The following is a 20,929-nucleotide window of genomic DNA, read 5'->3' on the forward strand; positions in this document are numbered from 1 at the left end:
ATGAAACGGATAGGCTCACTCACTCTCTTGGTGTAACATCAATGAAGATTTGCCTCAAGATGATGGTTGGTTATAAGTGCCGGCAGAAGTTGGAAAATGTTGTCATTTCCCACAAAAGTAAAACAACAATGAATCGATGTCTTGTAGTTGTCTTGTTGCCGGATGATTGGCTGGTTGGTTGATATTTCCCACCAAAAAGCTGTGCTGTACTGTCTGTCGTCTTATTGTGGTTATGCTTTCTTTGATAAACATTTACTTATTTGCGTCACACTTTTCTGCTATGTACACAAAGCAAAATTCACCTCCATACCCGCCACAAGCTCTGGGCATAAACAACAATATAGCACGAAAAGAAATTATCATTTTCCCAAAACCCGTGTGAGTTTTAAAATTAAATGTAAATTTAATGTTAAAATATGAGTGTGAACTCTTACACTTACCTACAGGTGATGGCTTGTTAGTCTTGCAGCATAGTAAAAACATGTCTCGTTGGTTAGGGTAGCCTCTGTTGGCAGCCCAATCTGGAAAATAGAAAAGATAAACAATTCATTGCACCTTAGTGTTATGCTAATTATAAATAAAATTGCAATTTATGTTAAAACTGTCCATTAAAATTTTAATTCAAAATGTTTAGTATTTATTTACGGGCAAAGATTATGATTTCGCAGACATAATTAAGTAAGAAAGATGGTATGATAATGTATCTCTAACAACGAAATAAGTTGTAGATATGTATGTGGGTGATGGCAGATATCGAGTTACAATCAGAACCCAATTTAACATGAGTTCTATTTGGGTCACTATTTCATAAATGTTGATACAGCCTTCAAGGTCACGTAGTTATCAATCTTAAAGGTTCTAACGTATTATAACAAAAAGCCCGATGTTCGCGTTCGCAGCAAATTTGCTTTCTTTTCTAAAAACAGAATTTTTCATTCGCTTTTGTTCACCAAAATATCCCTTCAGCCTATGATAATAACAAGTAAGAATGTACCAGTCAGATGTGCTCACGGAGACATGCCCTCAGCCACTGATAAAAAAAGAAAACTAAAACGAAACCAAACACAATAACACTGTGATAAGGACAAGAATAATATGTTTGGAGAAATAATGAACCCGAAAAATAACACCTATTGCTTCAAATGTTATAAAATATCGAATATTTCCATAATTTTTATACATTTGGCACCATATAAATATTTCCTTTTGGAAAAATAATCGTTGGAATGTAATATACAACTCTTCAGAACATGCCATTGTTGTAAAATGCCTCTACCACGTTGTTTTCAGTACATTTTTCAACGACGATTTAATAAATATATGAATAATGTGGTGAAATCCGAAATGCGAGAACAAACTGTTGGTGTGAACTGTATTTGAAATACGTATGATGCAAAATACCGCTGAAACAACATGAAATAAGCATTCTAGAGTTTCAGAATGTTTTGAAGAATTGCTAAGAACTTTATTTGGAAGATTTTTGCAAAAGGTTACTTGATTCAAATCCCAATAGTTTAGCCGATACTGACCAAAATTTCAGCAATTATGTAAAATTTTCTTTATTTTATCGATTTTGGTATTTTCAAAAGATAAGTTCTACGAGTTTAGACCTACAATATTGCCAAAGATAGCAAAGCCAAATTACTAATCATTTCTGAGATAAAGGACCGATAAATGAAAAAAAAAAAAATGTAGTTTTGGCCCGGTTTAGATGAGGCCATAAAATCCGAACTGGATCTGACATGACAAAACCCTACTAGGGTTTTTGTAGTCTCAATATGTACTTTCAAAAAATGAATACTATAAGTTGTTTGCATTTTCAGTGTTGCACAGTGTAATTATGCCGTATATAAAATACTAGCAAAGTACCCGCTACTTCGTATGCGGAAATGATATAAAACACAAATAAACAATATATAATATAGAAATGGCGAACACTGAAAATTTTGTTGCACTAATACCAATTTTAATCAATATTTATTTTTATTTTAGTACTGTTCGTACCCCTTTAGTTCGATTTTCAAAAATATCAGCCGTATATCACTCTTACACATTAACAGCGAGACCAACGTTGCACACCAATACTCAGCCTAAATCCAAAAAAATACAGAATCCAACACTGTCCCTGCACCCAATAACAAATTGAGTACCATTAAGTGTTTTTCGTATACTTATGGTACGTATTTCGACGACATATCTCAACCCTACACTGACATTAATACAAAATAATAACAGTAATCGTAATTCCAAATCTCAAAATTCCAGCTGTATCCGTTCGTGCAATTCCAAATTGTACCAAACTTAGTACCATTTCGTATTCTTTGTACCTATAAGTAAGATTTTTGAAAACTACCTCAATCATTCATTTTAACAGTAATCTTAATTCCGAATTTTAGGACTCCAGCCGTATCTGTTAAACCAAATCCAAATTGTACCAAATTTGGTACCATTTAGTACTTTTCGTAGCCATAAGTATGAATTTTCAAAAGTAGTCCAATCCCACACTCCAATTGTAATCATAATTTCAAATTTCACTATTCCTGCTCTATCCGATCACTCAAATCCAAATTGTACAAGATTTGGTACCATTTAGTACTTTTCGTACCCATAATAAAAAATTTCCAAAATTACCTCAATCCTACCCCATATTTACCCATTCCTACACATGAGTACACATTTTCAAAACCACCTCCTTATATCAACTCATCTTCTAAAACTTGATTTTCATTCCACATTTCAAGAATTTAGCTCTATACGTTCGCGTAATAGCAAATGGTACTAAATTGAGTATCTTTTAATACTTTTCGTACACTTATAGTTCGAATTTCCAAAAACCATTTGGTAAACCTTTCTAACTCTCCATCAGTGAACCTCATTCCAAATTTCAGAATTCTAGCTCTTCGCGTTTGCCTAATACTAAGTGTACCATATTTAGTACATTTTAGTACTTTTCGTGACGTTCTAGTTCGAATTTCCAAAAATCCAACCTTATCTGACACCCTGGGACCAAGAGTGACGCTCCCTCAAAATTTCAAGATTCTACATCCAGCCGTTTAGCCTGGGCGTTGATTATGAATCAGTCAGTCAGTGAGTCAGTGAATCAGTAAGTAATCATTACTGAACTCTTTTATACTCGTAAGTATATATATTGATTTTGTATCACGAGTACCGTAATGTGGGGCTATACCAAATCATTGACATATACCAAACTGTTTTAGTAATCACACTTCTTCATAGAGGACTCGAAATATTAAATTACCTTAAACTAAGTTTAAAATACATTTTCGAAAAAGTTTTAGAGTTATCTTGCACAATAGCCATTTTAGTATGTGCCGGGAGGGTTTTGGTGCTGGGACCATTATCTCAGGAAGTATTGCCTTAATCCAGAAAAAGATTCTACCGTTGAAAATGAGGCCGCTAGAACAACCTACTGAAAAAGAATCAAAACGATGCGAGAGGAGCTCTTAAACCTCACTTTTTTTGAATTTTGTGTGGGAGGTACCCGAATGAGTGGACCGATATAGTCCATATTCTAACATGATACATGACTGGATGAAATAATATGATGTGCAAAGTCTGCACCAATCAGAAACTCCCTGCGAAAATTGCTTGCGGATTTGCCATTTTGGTTGGTGCCGTCAGGGTTTCTTGTAACTTTTAAGCCAATATCTCAGGAAGTATCGACTTGCGCAAGAAAAAAATTGTACCGCCGTAGCCGCAAGGACAGCTTACTAAAATAAATTTCAAAGCGATCCTAGAGAAGCTCTTTAACTTCACTTTAACCGAATTTTGTGTGGGAGGTACCCGAAGGATTGGACCAATATACTCCATATTCGAACCCGATCTATATCTAGAAGGAATAATACGATGTGCAAAGTTTGGACGATTGCTCCTTCGAGAGTTATCGTTTACACCATTTTACAGAAAAATTTTCAACTTTTATGGGGAAGGTACCCAAAGCAGTGGACCTATATGGCCCATCTTCGAACTTAAAGTAAGTTTGGACAAAATATTATAATAATTATAATTGTTCCACAAACAGCCCACAAGGGACAAGGGAGACTTCTCTCATATCAATGAGTGCACCCCGATTCATATTAGCTCAATGATATGGGACCTACAGTTTATCGCCGAATCCGAACGGCGTGTCTAAGACACCACTTTTGTAGAGAAGGTTTACATGGCTGATATACTCAGGAAATGTCGCCAACATTTCTGAGGGTTATTTTACCACCGTTGAAAAGTGTTTTGATGTTGCCTGGCCGGGGAATCGAACCCACGATCTTATGAGTGCAAGGCGGGCGTGCATACCATTGCATCAGGGTGGACAAAATATTACGATACCCAAAATTTGGTTCGAATCAGTTGATCCGTTCGAGAGTTATCGTGCGCACCAGCCAGACAGTAAGACGGACAGACAGACATAAGGACGGACGGACGAACATTGCTAAATCGACTCCAAATTGTCCAAATAAGTAAAAAAGCGTTATGTTCTGCCGGGCCGAAATTTTTAAAACGTCCACCATGAAATATTCTGAACTTATATGGAATAGGACGTAGGGGTTGAAAGATACCTGGCAACGGCTTTCCCAGGATTATCTTGGTCCCTCTCTCATCTGAAGTGAACACTGACCTGCACGTGGTGCCACCAGAGTAGCTGCCTTTAACACCCGTTAAAAGTAGTGAGCTAACGTTAAGAACGCATAAACTTGGGTTTGGGCTTCGGGGAAACAAAAGTAAAGAAAGACAATTAAGAACGGCGTTAAGATCGGCCAGGCCAAACTTGTTATACCCTCCACCACGAGTTGTATCGAAGTAAAATGGAACAATTAATTTCCTTTCGTTTATGAAGATGACTATATACCAAATTCACCAAGTTCGGTAAAACAATGTGGCTAACCTTAAAAGATCAAAACGTCGATCTATACCTACAAATTTCTGGCGGAAAGTTTTTAGACCCAAAGAAGACTAAATACAAAATCTTCGATATTGCGGTAAAACCTTCAAAATACCGAGAGGTACGCCACAATGGAGGACATAGGAACCCGCGGACCTATACTGATAATTCTCTTCTCGAATATATGGAAGACAAAATAACATATTTCAGTCTTTCGGTGGGATATTGACGTAACAACCTTCAGAATAACGAAAATCGGGAGGTACCGTTCTATGGTGGCTATACCGAAACGTGGACCTTTACCGACGAATTTCAGTCTAAAAGGATTTTACCTCCAACAAAGATTAAATACCGAATTTCAGCCATTTCGGTTGCTGGCTGTGGCCACAACTTTCGAAATACCGAAAATAGGGAGGTACCGTTCTATGGGGGCTATATGAAGGCGTGGACATTACTGACAAATTTCTGGGGAAAAGTTGTATACCCCCAACGAAGACCAAGTACCAAATTTCAGCCATTTCGCTGTGATAATGAGGCTAATACCTTCAAAATACCGAAAATCGGGTGGAAATAGGGAGGAAATGGGGAGGTATCGTTCTATGGGGGCTATACTAAGGCATGGACCTGTACCGTCCCAACGAAGATTAAATACCAAATTTCGCCATTTCTGAGGAATATTGAGGCCACAACCTTCAAAACACCCAAAAACCGGGAGATACGTTCTATGTGGCCTATATGAAGGCGTGGACCTATACCGACAAATTTCCTATGAAACGTTTATTACCCCAAATGAAGACCATAAACCAAATTTCAGCCATTTCTGTGGATTATTTTTGGCCACAACCTTCAAAATACCGAAAATAGGGAGGTACCGTTCTATGGGGGCTATATGAAGGCGTGGACATTACTGACAAATTTCTGGGGAAAAGTTGTATACCCCCAACGAAGACCAAGTACCAAAAAAAATCTTCAAAAAACTTTCAAAATACTGAAAAACTGGTGGTACCGTTCCATTTGCAATACCAAACATCGTAGGAGTAATGGAAACTTCTATACCAAATTACAAAGCTCTATTTTAAACAATGCCTGCGGTATCTTGATTTTAACAGGCGGACGGACAGACGGACATGGTTATATCGACTTAGAATTTTACTTTGATCAAGAATATGTATACTTTATAGGGTCTCCGATGAATCTAAAGTTGACGACCACCGCAAACGTGTTAAGGACCATGATCTGCGAATCTGCACCTGGAATGTCCGGACTCTCTATAGAGAAGGTGCAGTTTACAAAGCCGATATAACTACCATATAGGAGATACGATGGCGCACTGTATTATAGCTACCATGACATAATGAATGATTTTGGTTACGGCTTTACAGTTAGTCGGAGATTAAAACTTCTGGTCTCCAGTTTCACCCCGGTGGATGAAAGACTTGCCATAATTCGCATAAAAGCTACATTTTTCAACATCAGTCTTATTTGCGCCCATGCTCCCACCAAAGACAGGGACGAGCAGACCAATAATATATTTTACGAGCGCTTACGTTACATATGACCGTTGTCCTAACCATGACATTAAAATTATTCTAGGCGATTTTAATGCCAAAAGTGGAAAAATATCTTTGGTCCAATAGTCGGAAAATTCAGTGTCCATAATGTAACATCTGACAACGGAATGAGGCTGATACTTCGCAGCAACAAAAAATATGGTAGTTAGCAGCACCAGATTTAGACATCTATATACTCAGATCAAAAAACAAGAAACCAAATTGATCACGTTGTGTTTGATGGAAGACATTCATCCGAAGAGCAAACATCGACTCGGATCACCACCTTGTTGCAGCAAAGGTATGTACCCGTCTAACACGAACCGACACAACACGGAAGTTGGGCCTCGGTAAACTGAAAACACAACTGTTGGCCACTGCATATTCCACTCAACTAGACCAATTGCTTAATGCAAGCACTAGGGATGGCGATCCCGAATCTCGGAATTTATTTCTTTCAGGTCCCGGGATTTTTGAAGTTAGTTTGCAATGAGGTTTTTTCCACATATGTAAAACCAATCCTCTGTAGAGTTGTTGAAAGTATAATTAATCAATTACGCTACGAAGGGTATAATTTAAAATATATTTAGAAAATGTTGCGTAAATTTGCAAGTAAAAAGTAGTTCTCAGTTCTTTTTTGTAGAAGTTTGTACAAATTTTGTGTCAACGTTTAAAATTGAAAGAAATTTATATTTTTCAGGTCGTTTTAGCTATCCGATTCGTAACCCAGAACTCGCTATGCGTCGTCAAAGTGAAACGACGCAAATCGAATTAACAATTTCTTGGAAAACTATATAGAGTTCGATAATCGGATGCAGGGTTAAGAAAAAATAAACTATTAAAGACCTTAGTGTAATAAGAATCATCTTTCGACTTAGCTTTCTCCCAATTTTTGTCCTGTTTTTATTGCAATACTATTTTCTTATTTTATTTATATCAATTTACTTAATTTTTCAAGGAAAATTTAATTGCTTACTTCACAGTATACCCCTATAGTGCAAAGTCCCGACCAATCCCGCGGTCCCGAAATTGCCCAGAAAAGTACCGAAAACCCGGGTTAAGGAAGCACCCCTCGTATCGATAACATATCAGTATTTGCTGCCCTCCATACGACGGTATAATTTTCATCAGGGGCAAGGCCATACTTTCTGAGAAAATAGCCTGAAATGTGCAAAAAGAACCCTATGACACCGTGTGTAGTGCTTGGAATGCAAGATAACTCTCGAACAAATCTTCCGATTCGGTCCAATAATTCGTAATATTTTGTCCAAACATAGTTTAAGTTCGAAGACAAGCAATACCGGTCCACTACTACAGGTACATGCCCCACAAAAATTCAAAAATGTTCGGAAAAGTTGTGCGCACGATAAGTCTTGTAATAACTAACAGATTTGGTCCATTCATTACACATCCAAATATATCTACCAGATATAGGTCAGGTTCGAATATGGACTATATTTGTTCACTCCTTCGGGTTCCTTCCACCCAACATTTTGGATAGGTTTACTTTAAGACCTGCTCTCGAAACACTTTCATTTTTGTTAAAGTAACTTGCATTCGCTGCCTCCATTACAACGGGGCAAGTCCATACTTCTTGAGAAAACAGCCCGAAAGTTGTAGAAAAACCCCTATGGCACCTTATGTAGGGGCTGGAGAGCACTATAACGCTAGAACTAATCAACGGATTTGGTCCAAAGCTTAGGCTTCGTCATATTTTGTCCAAACTTAGTTTCAGTTCGAAGATGAGCAATACCGGCCCAGAAGTTACGGTACTTTCCCCCAATATATAACAAATTTCACTGAAATGGCAACCAATTAGGTCCAAGCTTTGGATCTCCTAATATTTTGTCCAAATTTAGTTCAAATTCTAAAATGGCCCATATTGGTCCTCTCCTTAGGGTACCTGCCCCAAAATATTTCAACATTTGTGTCTAAGTGCAGTTTAGGGTCTGTTCGAAGATCCTTTGGAAATACACGTAGAGAAGAGATATTGTAGGAGCAATCATATTGTTAGAACGAAATAGTGTATTTTAAAAATCTGAAAATATATATTGTTGTTTCAACCATATATGTATTTTTTATTAGGAAACATAATTTCACAAAATATATTGTTGCGCCAACAATACATATTTTAGGAATTTTAAAATACACTATTTTGTTCTTAGAATATGATTGCTCCTACAATATTTTCTCTGTGTGTATGCTGTTCGTTGTGGTCCTGTTTACTAGAGTTGTGCCAAAGGAACTATATGAAACTATCTCGTTCACTTCGCAGTTCCAATGACCCACATTTTTTCTTTGAACAAACTGCGTATACTTAATATCACACGTTATATTTCATGATGTTACTCATACGTTTTGGAACTAGTACAAGGAACTAGATTACCCAACTCTACTGTTTACAGCGATATTATGCTTTCCGTGGACAAGTCCATGCTTCCTGGCATACTGGTCCAAAAGTTTACGATGACCCCCTGAAATGACTAGTGGGCGCGACATCTATCGAAAAGATTTGATTCTCAAAATAAGATCCACTTCCAGACGGGACTATGTCTGTCCATTCCATTTGAACTTTAATCCTAATCCACATTTTTGTCGGCAAGTTCACGTGTCCAAAAAGGGCTAAAAAATTCTGAAAATACCCTAAATACATTTGATCTTTCCATAGATAAAAGTTTCAATTTACATAGGTTGAGGGTATATCTCTGTCGGCAAAGCCGACTGATAATTTTTTACTAGTTTCAAGCGTTGGTTACCAACTAAATATATTTACCTTAGTTACGAGAACACATTTAGTCTTACAATTTTTACATTTGTAAAATAATACTTTCATGTGAATCCATTGGTCTTACGGACATTAAAGCCCACCATGTACGTTGCTAGGTATCTCCTCGTTCACGTCACCAACTATTCACCCCGCCCCTTTAATCTTGTTTCTCTTGCCAGGACTTGTTGGGTAAAAGTACAAGATGCGGTAATTGTTTTTCATAGTATTTTTGTTTTTCCTTCTCTTCTTTTCACATAAAGTTCTATTTATTCTATTTAAAAAGTTCCCCACTATGTATTTATTTATCTTTCAATAAAAAGGTTTTACGTAATTCTAAAGTACTCCATGTGCAAGTATAAGTCAACATCATCAGTCAGATATTTCATCGCAATCATAAACATCTGTTGCTTTAACCTGTTGAAGAAGTCAAGGATATTTGCCTTATGGTCGGTCGGTAACAGGCGAAAAGCTTTCACTTTTTATTTCATTGCTAATGTCACGATTTGTGGTATTCATCTTCGTTGAAATGCCAGCTACCTACCACCAAACAAATGATGAGCCGTGACCTAAGGAACGACGGAACTTTGCATTTGTAAAAAGAGAAACTTGAAAGTGTTATTCACCGCAAAAAGTAACTTGAAGCAAAAAAAAAAAAAAGCGAACGAATGAAAACAGAATATAATAAACAACGTATGAATAAGTGAGTACTTGCTTTTTGGAAGAAGAAAGTGCAATGACCTACTACTTGCTGCCATTGGTTCTGTTGCTTACAACAGAACCAGCTTTCGAACCAGACATGAATGCATTTGCTGAAGAAGTACAAATGCTTTGTGTTAAACTAGATTGAAGCTTGTTATTTATTCTGTTCCCATTGTTGGACTTTGTTTATTTTCATATTTCTATTCAAACATTAACCGACATTCATCGTCATGTCAATATTGAGACAATAACCTCAACGGCTGTTTTCGTACTTTGAAGTGTTTTTTACGATATTCCAAATCATAGCTATGTATTCAATTTCATTTAGGGTAAAACACGTTTGAATTAACATTAGTAGAATATTTTAGAAATCATTCTCATACGTTTGTGTAAGTTGACTTTTTAAATATTGGAACTTTAGTGTTTCAAAACTGCCAATTTCGGAAAACCCTACACCATACTGTGATACGGGGAATTATGCCTTTGTACATAGTTAATTATACCCTCAGCATTTATGCAACACTTTCATACGGGCAAAATGTGTCTCATCGAAATAATGGTTTTAGACCCCAAGTATGTTTGGACGAAATCCGTTTCAGACAATTTGTAGTCGATTTAGCAATGTCCGTCTGTCTGGCTGGTTGGTGCGCAAGATAACTCTCGAACGGATCAACCGATTTAGTCCAAAATTTGGCCTTTATAATATTTTGGGCAAACATAGTTTAAGTTCGAACATAAGCAATATCGGTCCACTCCTTCCCCACAATAGTTCAAAAATGTTCGGAAAAATTATTCGCACGGTAACTCTTGAAGGGACTGACCGATTTGGTCCATACTTTACACATCCTAATATATCTAACAGATATAGATCTGGTTCGAATATGGACTATGTTTGTTAACTCCTTCTGGTACCTATCACATAAAATTACGGATAAGTTCACTTTAAGACCTGCTCTCGAATCACTTTGATTTTTGTTGAAGCAACTTGCATTCGTTGCCTTAATTACGACAGTAAAAGTTTTTTCAGGGGCAAGTCCATACTTCTTGAGAAAACCGCCTGAAAGGTGTAAAAAAAACCCTATGGCACCATACATATGTACTGGCTGGAGAGCACGATAACTATCGAAGTAACCGATTTGGTCCAAAATTTGGCCTTCCTTATATTTGTTCATACTTTCGGTTCGAAGGTAGGCAATACCGGTTCACAGCTTCCGTTACTTCCCCCGAATATTTAAAAAAATGTCACTTAAATGGTATGCACGATATCTCATGAACAAATTGGGTCCAAACTTTTGATCTCCTAATAATTTGTTTTAAATCTTAAATGGAGGTACCTTAGGGTACCTCCTCCACAAAAGTTCAATATTTGTGTCTAAGTGCAGTTTAAGGTCTGTTCGAAGATCCTTTGGAAATGTATACCGATGCTGTTCGATGTTGTCCTGCTTACAGCGGTATTATGTCTTCCGTGGACAAGTCCATGCTTCCTGGCATACTGGTCCAATAGTTATAAATGACTAGTGGGTGCGATATCTATCGGACAGATATGACTCCCAAAATAAGTACCTCCTCTGCAGCCCTTTTGCACTTTAATCCTAATCCATATTTTCGTCGGCAAGTTCAAATGTCCAAAAAAGGGCACAAAATAATGAAAAGGCCATAAATACATTCGATCTCACCGTAGATAAAAGTTCAATTCACATAGGTTGAGGATATATCTCTGTCGGCAAAGCGGACTGATACTTTTTTACTTGTTTTATATCATTTTAAATATAAATAGGATCACTTTCTGAACAGATTTAGGCATATCTGTGCGTCAAAGTACAGGGGCTCAATTCTTGTTCTATGCAAATTTGAAATGAAAACTTTTATAGAGGAAATAAATGTCAAATGAAAAATTTTATAAAGAAAATATTTTTCATTTCAAATTTTCATAGAACAAGAATCTGTGAAGAATTTGTTAATTGGTTCCAAAATTGTTTTTTTAGAATTTTTTTTTAAATTTTGCAGTAAAAATTCAACATTTATTGGTACAAATGCTACATCAATGATATCATTAATAATAGGTAAAGAATATCAAAATTAGTTTTTTACGAAGAAACTTAACTAAAATATAAAAAATGCATCCCTATAAAATTATTTATTCATTAAACAATTGTCATATTATGCGAATGACTTGTAGCATTTTATTTCTCTGAGAAAACTGTTTTATTTTTGGTCGAATAATTTTTTTGGTAAAAAATATTTCTTTATAAAAATTAATTGCATCTCCCATAGCCTATTTTGGATTATCGCTACTATTTTCTGAATCGTTGTCAACAAGCATTTGAATTGCTTTGGTTATAACTTGCTTCTGATATTTGAGTGAATTTTAAAAATACAGTTGAACCTCGATTATCCGTGAATAGATTATCCGGGAACCTCTATTATCCGTGATAGAAAAGAAATGTTGGACTTTATTCCATTTCTTCTATTTTTCGTTATAAACTTCATTACCCGGGAGTAAAAAGCCCGTTTCCAATTAATATGATTAAGCAAACAAAAGGTAAACAAACGAAAACTAGAAACTCTCCCGTATTACACAATTAGGGTTTTGGGTAGGGAAATCCCGCACCGGGAATTCCCGGGAATTCTCGGTTTTATGGTTACGGGATTTTCCCGGGAAACAAAATCATATTTCCCGGGAAATCGGGAAATATCTTTTTACATATCTCGCAACTAATATTGAATGAATGACTAAATTATGTCCGTCACTTTTATATCATAGAATCACAATTCGATTAGATTTTACAGAATCAATAAATTACAAAAGATTTGGAAATAACTTTAATCTACAAAATTGTTTTCAAGGAAAAAGTTATAAGAGCCGCACCAAAAACATGGACTATAACGACGGATTTTTATTCTGTTCCATTTAAGTGCAAAATAACATTTTCTATTTTAAAGTCCCATTTTTATACCCTCAGTCATTGGGCTAAAGAGCGTCCGGCTGGCTGGTGCGCACGATAACTCTCGAACTAAGGCACCGATCAGGTAAAAAAATTGGCATTCGAAATTTTTTTCAGTGGTCCACTACCTCCGGTACCTTCCCCACAAAAGTTTAACAATTATCACTAAAATGGTGCGTTTCGTACGCAACTCTTGAAGGGAGTAACCGAATCGGTCATAATTTTGCATATGGTAATATTAGTCCAGGCATAGAACAGGTTCCATACCAAATTCTGAAAAGGTGAAGTTTAATCGGATCAATTTGAAATTTGTTTTAGCAGTTTGTCTTTACGGCCCCCTTTACGACGGTACAAATTTTGGAGGGGGCAAGTCCGCACTTCCTGAAATAGTGTCTGAAAAGCTCCAAGAAACCTTGACGGCAACACCTAAAATGGAAAATTGGAAAAAATAACTCCCCAGGAAGTTTCTAATTGGTCCAAATCTTGCACATTGTATTATTTCATCTAGTCGTGTATCAGGTTGGAATATGGACTATACCGGCCCAGCCCTTCAGGTACCTCCAACACAAAAGCTCATCTCAAATCGTTTTGAAATTCTTTCCAAAAAGTTCTACTTGAAGGCCGAGTTACGACGGCGCGCCTTTTTTTGGGAGGGCAAGTCCACTCTTCCTGAGGTCATGGCCCAAAATCTCAGAAAATGCCTGCCGGTACCAACTACATAGGGTAGGTAGTACGTAAGATAACCGTCGAAGGGAGAAATGTCCCACACTCTCTCTTTTAAATGTTTGGCAACAAGTTTTGTGTGCGACCCTAGTTAAAACGGTACAAATTTTTCGGGGCAAATCCACACTTCCTAAGAAATTAGCTCAAAAACTCAAAAAGCCACTAGAAACCTCAGAATTATTGTTGTATTGATCCAATCTCTTATTTTTCCCGGGAAATCCCGGATTCCCGGGAATGCCGATTTTATGATTCCCGTTTCCGGGGAATGATAAAAACCGGGAAAACCCAAAACCCTATACACAATTTATATATTTATGGTATCACAAAAACCATGGGACAAAGTCAATTCAGATGAATCTGATGATGATGATATTAATTTAATTTAATAAAAATTGCAGATGCTCATATTATTGTACAATATTATGCCATTTTTACTTAAAAATATGTTCAAAAACTGCATAAAAGCATTGCCTCCATTATCCGGGAAAATCGATTATCCGTAATGCCTCCGGTCCCGACCATCACGGATAATCGAGGTCCAACTGTATTTTTCTGCGGTAATTTGACGCAGGTGATTGACCCTCTAATGCATGTTCCGAGACAAAGTAAAATAAAACATATTTTCTAATTATTTTATCGTGTGACGTTAAGAACCCATGAACGTCATCTTCACGACTTTCAACGCCAAATATATTATTTTTTATATAACGCAAATCGAATCTGTAACGCAAATCGAAACAAAATCTATTATTTTTTGTTAACGCAAATCGAAACAACGCAAATCGAGGCAACGCAAATCGAGGTATTAGTGTAATTAGTTCTCTGTTAGGTGCAAATTCGACCACCCAAATTCCTAAATTAGGTCAAACAAGTACGAACAGCGTCCCGGCCGAAGTTGTTAATACCCTCCAGCACGAAATGTATTGAAGTGAATAGAAACAACAAGTTTCCCTTCGTTTAAGATAGTACTAAGCTCTTCCGCTTATTGCAGGAGTAGTATATCCCAAATGATATTACTTCCTTCAATATAGCTCTTCTAAGGGGTGTATATGAAGGCGTGGACCTATACCGACAAAATTTCAACGGTGGCATAATACCCCTCAGTAATGATGGCGACCTTTCCTGAGTATTTCAGTAAATTAAAACTTCTCTACAAGTGGTACAGTTATGTCTTGGCAATTTTTTGTGGATAAGATTTTGGTCATTGGGAATATCAAATGTCAAATTTCAGCAAATGCGGTCAGAAAATGTTGCTAAAAGCCTCGAAATACCTTAACTCGGCAGGTACCATTATATATTGGATATACCCAAACATGGACCTATTATGGCAATATTTAGGAACGATTTTTTTGGTAATTGTGAATTTCAGCTAATCTGGTTAGAAAATGTAGCTAAAAGCATTAAAATACTTTAAATCGGGAGCTAGCGTTATATGGGGCCTATACCTAAACGTGAACCTATTTTCACCATTTTTGATGCAAAAGTTTTTTTGATGTCTTGAAACTCAAAGTGCCAAATTGGAGTCAATTTGGGCGGCAAATGCAACTAAAATCGATTTGAGGTATTTAAATCGGGAGATACCGTCCCAACAAAAATTTGGATCCGTTAGTGATTATGTTACCCATTACAAAGTAAAAACAAGTAAGAAAAGCGTTAAGTTCGGTCGGGCCGAACTTTTTATACCCTCCACCACAAATTTCAGCCGTTTCGGTGGATTAATGTGGCCACTACCTTCAAAATACCGAAATTCGGAAGGTACCGTTCTATGGGGGCTATATGATGGCGTGGACCTATACCTACAAATTTCTGGGGTAAAGTTTTATACGCCTAAAGAAGACTAAATACCAAATTTCAGCCATATCGGTGTGATAATGAGGCTAAAACGTTCAAAATATCGAAAATCGGGAGATTTGTATTATGGGGGCTATATCAACACGTGGACCTATATAAACATTTTATGGTAGAAATGTTTCTTAGCCTCTGGAAACACAAAATACAAAGTTGCAACCGATTCTTTGGTCAAATGGGTCTAATACATTCAAAATGTATTGAAATGACGCGTACTTTATAAGGGGTCTTATGTGGGGACTATACCAAAACGTGGACCTATATAACCCAACTTTGGTAAGAATGTTTTCTGGCCTCTGAAGACACAAAATACCAAATTACAACCAATTCTGTGGTCAAATGGGTCTAATACATTCAAAATATGTTAAAATGACGCGTACTTTATATGGGGCCTTATATGGGGGCTATACCAAAACGTGGACCTATATAACCCAACTTTGGTAGAAATATTTTTTGGCCTCTGGAGACACAAAGTACCAAATTACAACCAATTCGGTGGTAAAATGGGCCAAATATCTTAAAAATTCCTTAAAACGACGACGCGTCACGCGTCATTTTGTATGGGGGCTATACGAAAGCGTGGACCTACATAGCCCGCTTTCAATACCAAAAGTCCTACGTAAATATAACATATTTTCCCAAAATTTCATCAACCTACGTCAATCCGTTCGGACGCTAGAGTGATTTCCACAGACGGACAGACGGACAGACAGACAGACGGACAGACGGACGGACATGGCTATATCGATGTAGAATTGCACGCTGATCAAGAATATATATACTTTGTGGGGTCTACAATGATTATTTCGAGTAGTTACAAACGTAGTGACAAACTTAATATACCCCCATCCTATGGTGGAGGGTATAATAACTACTTATGTTACTCCATAATAAGTTATGAGTACTGTGGTACAGAGCGTGTGTGTCCGACTACAAATCAGAGGGTTGTGTGTTCAACCCTTGTCATCGGCTTGCGAGTTTTTTGTTCAAAATATAAAAAACGGTTGTTGGTGCACATGTAAGTGTTTAAACAACCCTTAATGTTCTTACATGGCATAGTGTGTAGTGTGTTCGGCTACAAATCAGAAGTTCGCAAGATCAAATCCAGCAGAGAGCGGAATAAAATATAATAAAAATATGAATTGCATTGAAATTGAAAACAAATCCCACCTCAAATATTCTAAAAATAAAACACATGTTTTTTAGCTTATTTTTCAACTTCTAGTGGTCATAGAATAACTAGGTATTCAGTGCTGCATGTCCTTGTTAAAATAATGGTTTAGTAGGGGTTTTTGTACGTAGTTACGACTACCAAAAAGTATTATAAAATCCCATTATTTTGAGAGAATTTTTTGCTGGGGTTATATGAGGGCTATACCAAAACTTGGACCTATTTTAACAATTTTAAGTGGAGAAATTTCTTGGCCATTGTGAACCATAAATGTAAATTTTGAGCTGGTTCGTTCAGAAAATGTAGCTAAAATCCACAATCCTCCTCGTTATATGAGGTCATCTTTGAACTTGACCTGCCAATGAAAAAAAAGACACTTGGGTGCAAACATTTAGCGATCTATCTCTATTATTGCTGACGCTTGAGTGATTACAGCAGACGAACAGACGGATATTGCTAGATCGTCTTCACGGTGCTCTTGAATCAAATTTAAATGGAAGGTGCTTAAACCTGGGAAGGTTTTGCGGATTCTGAAATTACAATGTTCACAGATGAAAAAAACTAAAAACAAAAAAATCGCCGGAGCGCTTTTTAAATAAATCGCGATTCAAGTTGAAATTTTTAGGGGTTGTTTAGGTTTTTACGATTTTGCTTAGAAACCGCAAGTCCTATCAAAATGAGACTAAAGAAAATGTTGTAGCTATGAAAATTCTCTACACGATTGACAATTACGATATTTTCGTAGGATTTACCATTTTTGAGATATTGAAGTTCAAATTGGGACAATGCACTGACTGTATCGCCCCCTTATAAAACAATGTCATGAAGAGTGCGCCTTAACTAACTTTTAATGAAAACCTCTTACACAGGTTAAGTTTTTGTGAATTCTGAAACAGCAATGTTCACAGATGAGAAAAATCCAAAAACAAGAAAAAATCGCTGTAGGGATTTTTAAATAAATCGCGGTCAAAATTCACATTTTTAGGTGTTTTGTTTTTTGTTTTCACGATTTTGCTTGGAAACCGCAAGTCCAATCGAAATGGAGCTAAAGAAAATGTTGTAGCTGTGAAAATTCTCTACAGGATTGACGTTTATGATTTGTTCTCAGGCTGTACCATTTTTGAGATAAAGAAGCTCAGTTTACATTTTTAGGTTTTTTTGTTAGGGTTTCGCGATTTTGCTTGAATACGGCAAGTTTTATCGGCATAGGACCTGAGAAAATCTTATAGCTGTGAAAATTCTCTACAACACTGGCTTATGTAATTTTTCCAAGGTTGTACCATTTTTTTAGATATATAAGTTAAAGTTGGGAAATTGCAGTCATGACATTGTTTTATAAGGAGACGATACAGAATTGAATTGAATTTGAATTGTCCTAATTTTAACTTCTATATCTCAAAAGTTGTAAAACCTATGAAAATATCATTAAGGTCAATCTTGTAGAGAATTTGGATAGCTACAACATTTTCTTTTTTCCTATTTTGATAGGACTTGCGGTTTCCAAGCAAGATCGCAAAACCCTAAACAACCACTAAAAATGTCAACTTGAATCGCGATTTATTTAAAAAGCGCTCCGGCAATTTTTTTGTTTTTTGAATTTTCTCATCTATGAACATTGTATTTTCAGAATCCGCAAAAACTTCCCATGTGTAAACACCTTCCATTTAAATTTGATTCAAGAGCACGGTGTCTTAGAATATTATCCTGATCAAGAATATATATGAGTGAATATCAAAAAATTTAGTTTCCATGAAGCCAAGGTTTGCACTATTATAATACGCGAACTATTGCAATTTACCAGTAACTATGACCATGGCTAGATCAATTCAAGTGTTTTTGAACAAAGCTCAAAAATTTGGCAAAATAATTTAATTTGCGTGGAAGTTATGACCGCGTAAATGAATAAAAATAGGAAAAAAACGTTGAAGCTAACGAGGTTTTTTACGTTACTATTTGATTGCTGATTAAACCGTTCAAATGACGGACAAATGCCCAAAGTAAAAGTAGAAGAATACAAAATGAAGATTACACTTCTAATGTATCACTTTTCGAAATTTCCACTGCTTCCACCTTTTATGGATGCCGACATTTTGAAGCCGGATTTTATGTGTTTTTCGTATTTTTAATTTAACTGGAACGCGCATTCGAGTATTTCAAAAAACAATTAATAGGATTAAAGTACTCGCAATTACGCATAATTTGATATGTATATTGGCTATGTAGCCCACACTGCAGCAGAGTACTCTACTGCCAAAGGCCAAAATTTAGTGCGATATTTTTTCTAAAAAACATATTTTTTGTATAGTATTTACAATATCCTTTCGATATTTTAGTTTTTCGGCCGTACGGATCATATAAATCATAGATCGTGAAAATCCATCCCCTAGAACGGCGAAAACAGCAGCTGCAAAAACCGAAAAATGAGCGAAAAATGTTTTTGAAAATATCGCGGATTTAGTCGCAATTTCTGTGGATCGTTTTCTTGTCAATAAAAAAACTGACACATCAGTAGCGGTTTTACGAAAACTGCGGTTTTAAAAATTTAGTGGCATGGGAGCTGTATCCGATTTATCCCAAAAATAGTGTGTGATGCTACATCCACGGTTCTTGATGGATTTCATCGAAATAGGATTAGATCGATGCATTTTTCCACGGTTGGTAGTGAAATCGTACGCGCATAAAAAGTGTATGCACTTTGTGCAAATTATAAGCGTTATACAGATTGTTGCACACTCAACTGCAGACGACGCTACATCTTAGCGCCCAATGTAAATCCTGGCAAATGTGTACAAATTAAAAGAGAAGAATTCGCCGTATTGATAAACCGCATGCGCATCAAACGATTTTGAGGATTTCGCGATTTACACGCATTTCAAATGATACAGTTTTATTTGAAGATTATACCGCATTCAAAGAAACCCTACATTTATTTGAACATTACCCATGTCTTCCGCTAGATGTTAGCGTGTACTCGAGAAGTGATTAGAATAAAAAACATGATTTTTTGCGTGAAATTTAACTGAAATAGAAGAATAACTCCGACCTAATTTTCTTACATTTTCTTTAACTAAATCCCAAAAAATTTGAAAAATATTTTCTCTTACAAAAATTGTATAACTTCCCTCAATATATTTTTTGTTTTAGCTTGCACATTTTAGCAAACCGCTAAACAGATTTCTATATCGCCGCGATGTTTAGATTACGTACATATTTGCATAAACAGCTTAAATTTTAGTAAAACAAGTTGCAAGCAAGCAATTTTTTTAATTCTTTCTTAATTTCCGCGAAAACTTAAAACTTTGTCACTAATGTTATGGGACCTCAGTAATCATATAGTACGTAGGAAGCCCTTAATTAACAATGTTTCGGAATATAATGAGTAGCGTTGTTTTAATATTTATTTCTTATTATCAGAATTAAAACGGTCATAACTTTTGCGCGCAACAACCAAAATTAGTATCTCGAACAGATTTGAGAATCGGAACTTTTTCCCAATCTATGTACCAAAAATCGTTCATGTAGCTTAAAATTTTTTTTTTTTTAATTTTTTTTCATGGAAAACTAAAAAAATTGATATATCCTCATATATACTTTATAGGGTCGCAAAAGGTTAGGTCGATGTGTTACAAACAGAAGAAGTGAGTAAAGGCTATAGTCGGGACGGGGACGACTATGTGATACCCTACACCGCTACCACTGTGCATAAGCTTTTCATTCATAAACATTTCTTTAAGGGAAATGCTTAAATTTTCACCTATCTGGCTTTTATATCAAATGACTTAAGACGAACTGAACCAGAATAATTAATCGGGTATGTTCTGAGACATACAAAAAAAAAAACTTCACGCTTCAAGCATAGTCCGTCCGTCCATAAAATACTCGAAAAATAAGCGTAAGTGGGGTGAACAAAATGCTTGAGGTGTGAAGTGGGAGGTAAAGTGTGTCTCAGAACATACCCGAATATTTAATTTTATATTTGACTACTGTCGACATCTACTTCGTACTCATTGAACGCTTTGCTCGTCTTCTTGATTAGCATTTTTCATGTCTTCAATGCACCAAATAGAAGCAGAGGTATTTGACAGTAAAGTAAAAACTTCAAAATATTAAAATTGTGATAGCAAAGCACATTTTGCAATAACTTTGATAATTTGCCATAAATGTCACATTTTATATTAATTTAAACCTCAGTTGCATTACGAAGCTCTCTCCTTGGAATATGCCCAACAGAAGCACATGGAAATAAAGTTCCATTACTTCTCTGAAGATTCTATCAAAATGGTGACCTGCAGCGTGATTACAAAAAATGGAAAAACGGCATGCATTACC

General features: G+C 36.2%; 1 protein-coding gene across 1 annotated transcript in view; it reads right to left on the reverse strand.

Annotated features, from left to right (window-relative positions):
- Positions 1-20,929, reverse strand: part of LOC141389530 (uncharacterized) — a 1,388,168-nt gene that overhangs the window by 795,984 nt on the left and 571,255 nt on the right. The window contains exon 4 of the mRNA XM_073961143.1: positions 445-521. Coding sequence (XP_073817244.1) covers positions 445-521 — 77 coding nt within the window. The remainder of the gene's footprint in view (positions 1-444; positions 522-20,929) is intronic.

Source organism: Musca autumnalis, unplaced genomic scaffold (assembly GCF_047663935.1).
Source record: "Musca autumnalis isolate F117 unplaced genomic scaffold, ASM4766393v1 scaffold_1, whole genome shotgun sequence".
NCBI classification, from domain to species: Eukaryota; Metazoa; Arthropoda; class Insecta; order Diptera; family Muscidae; genus Musca; species Musca autumnalis.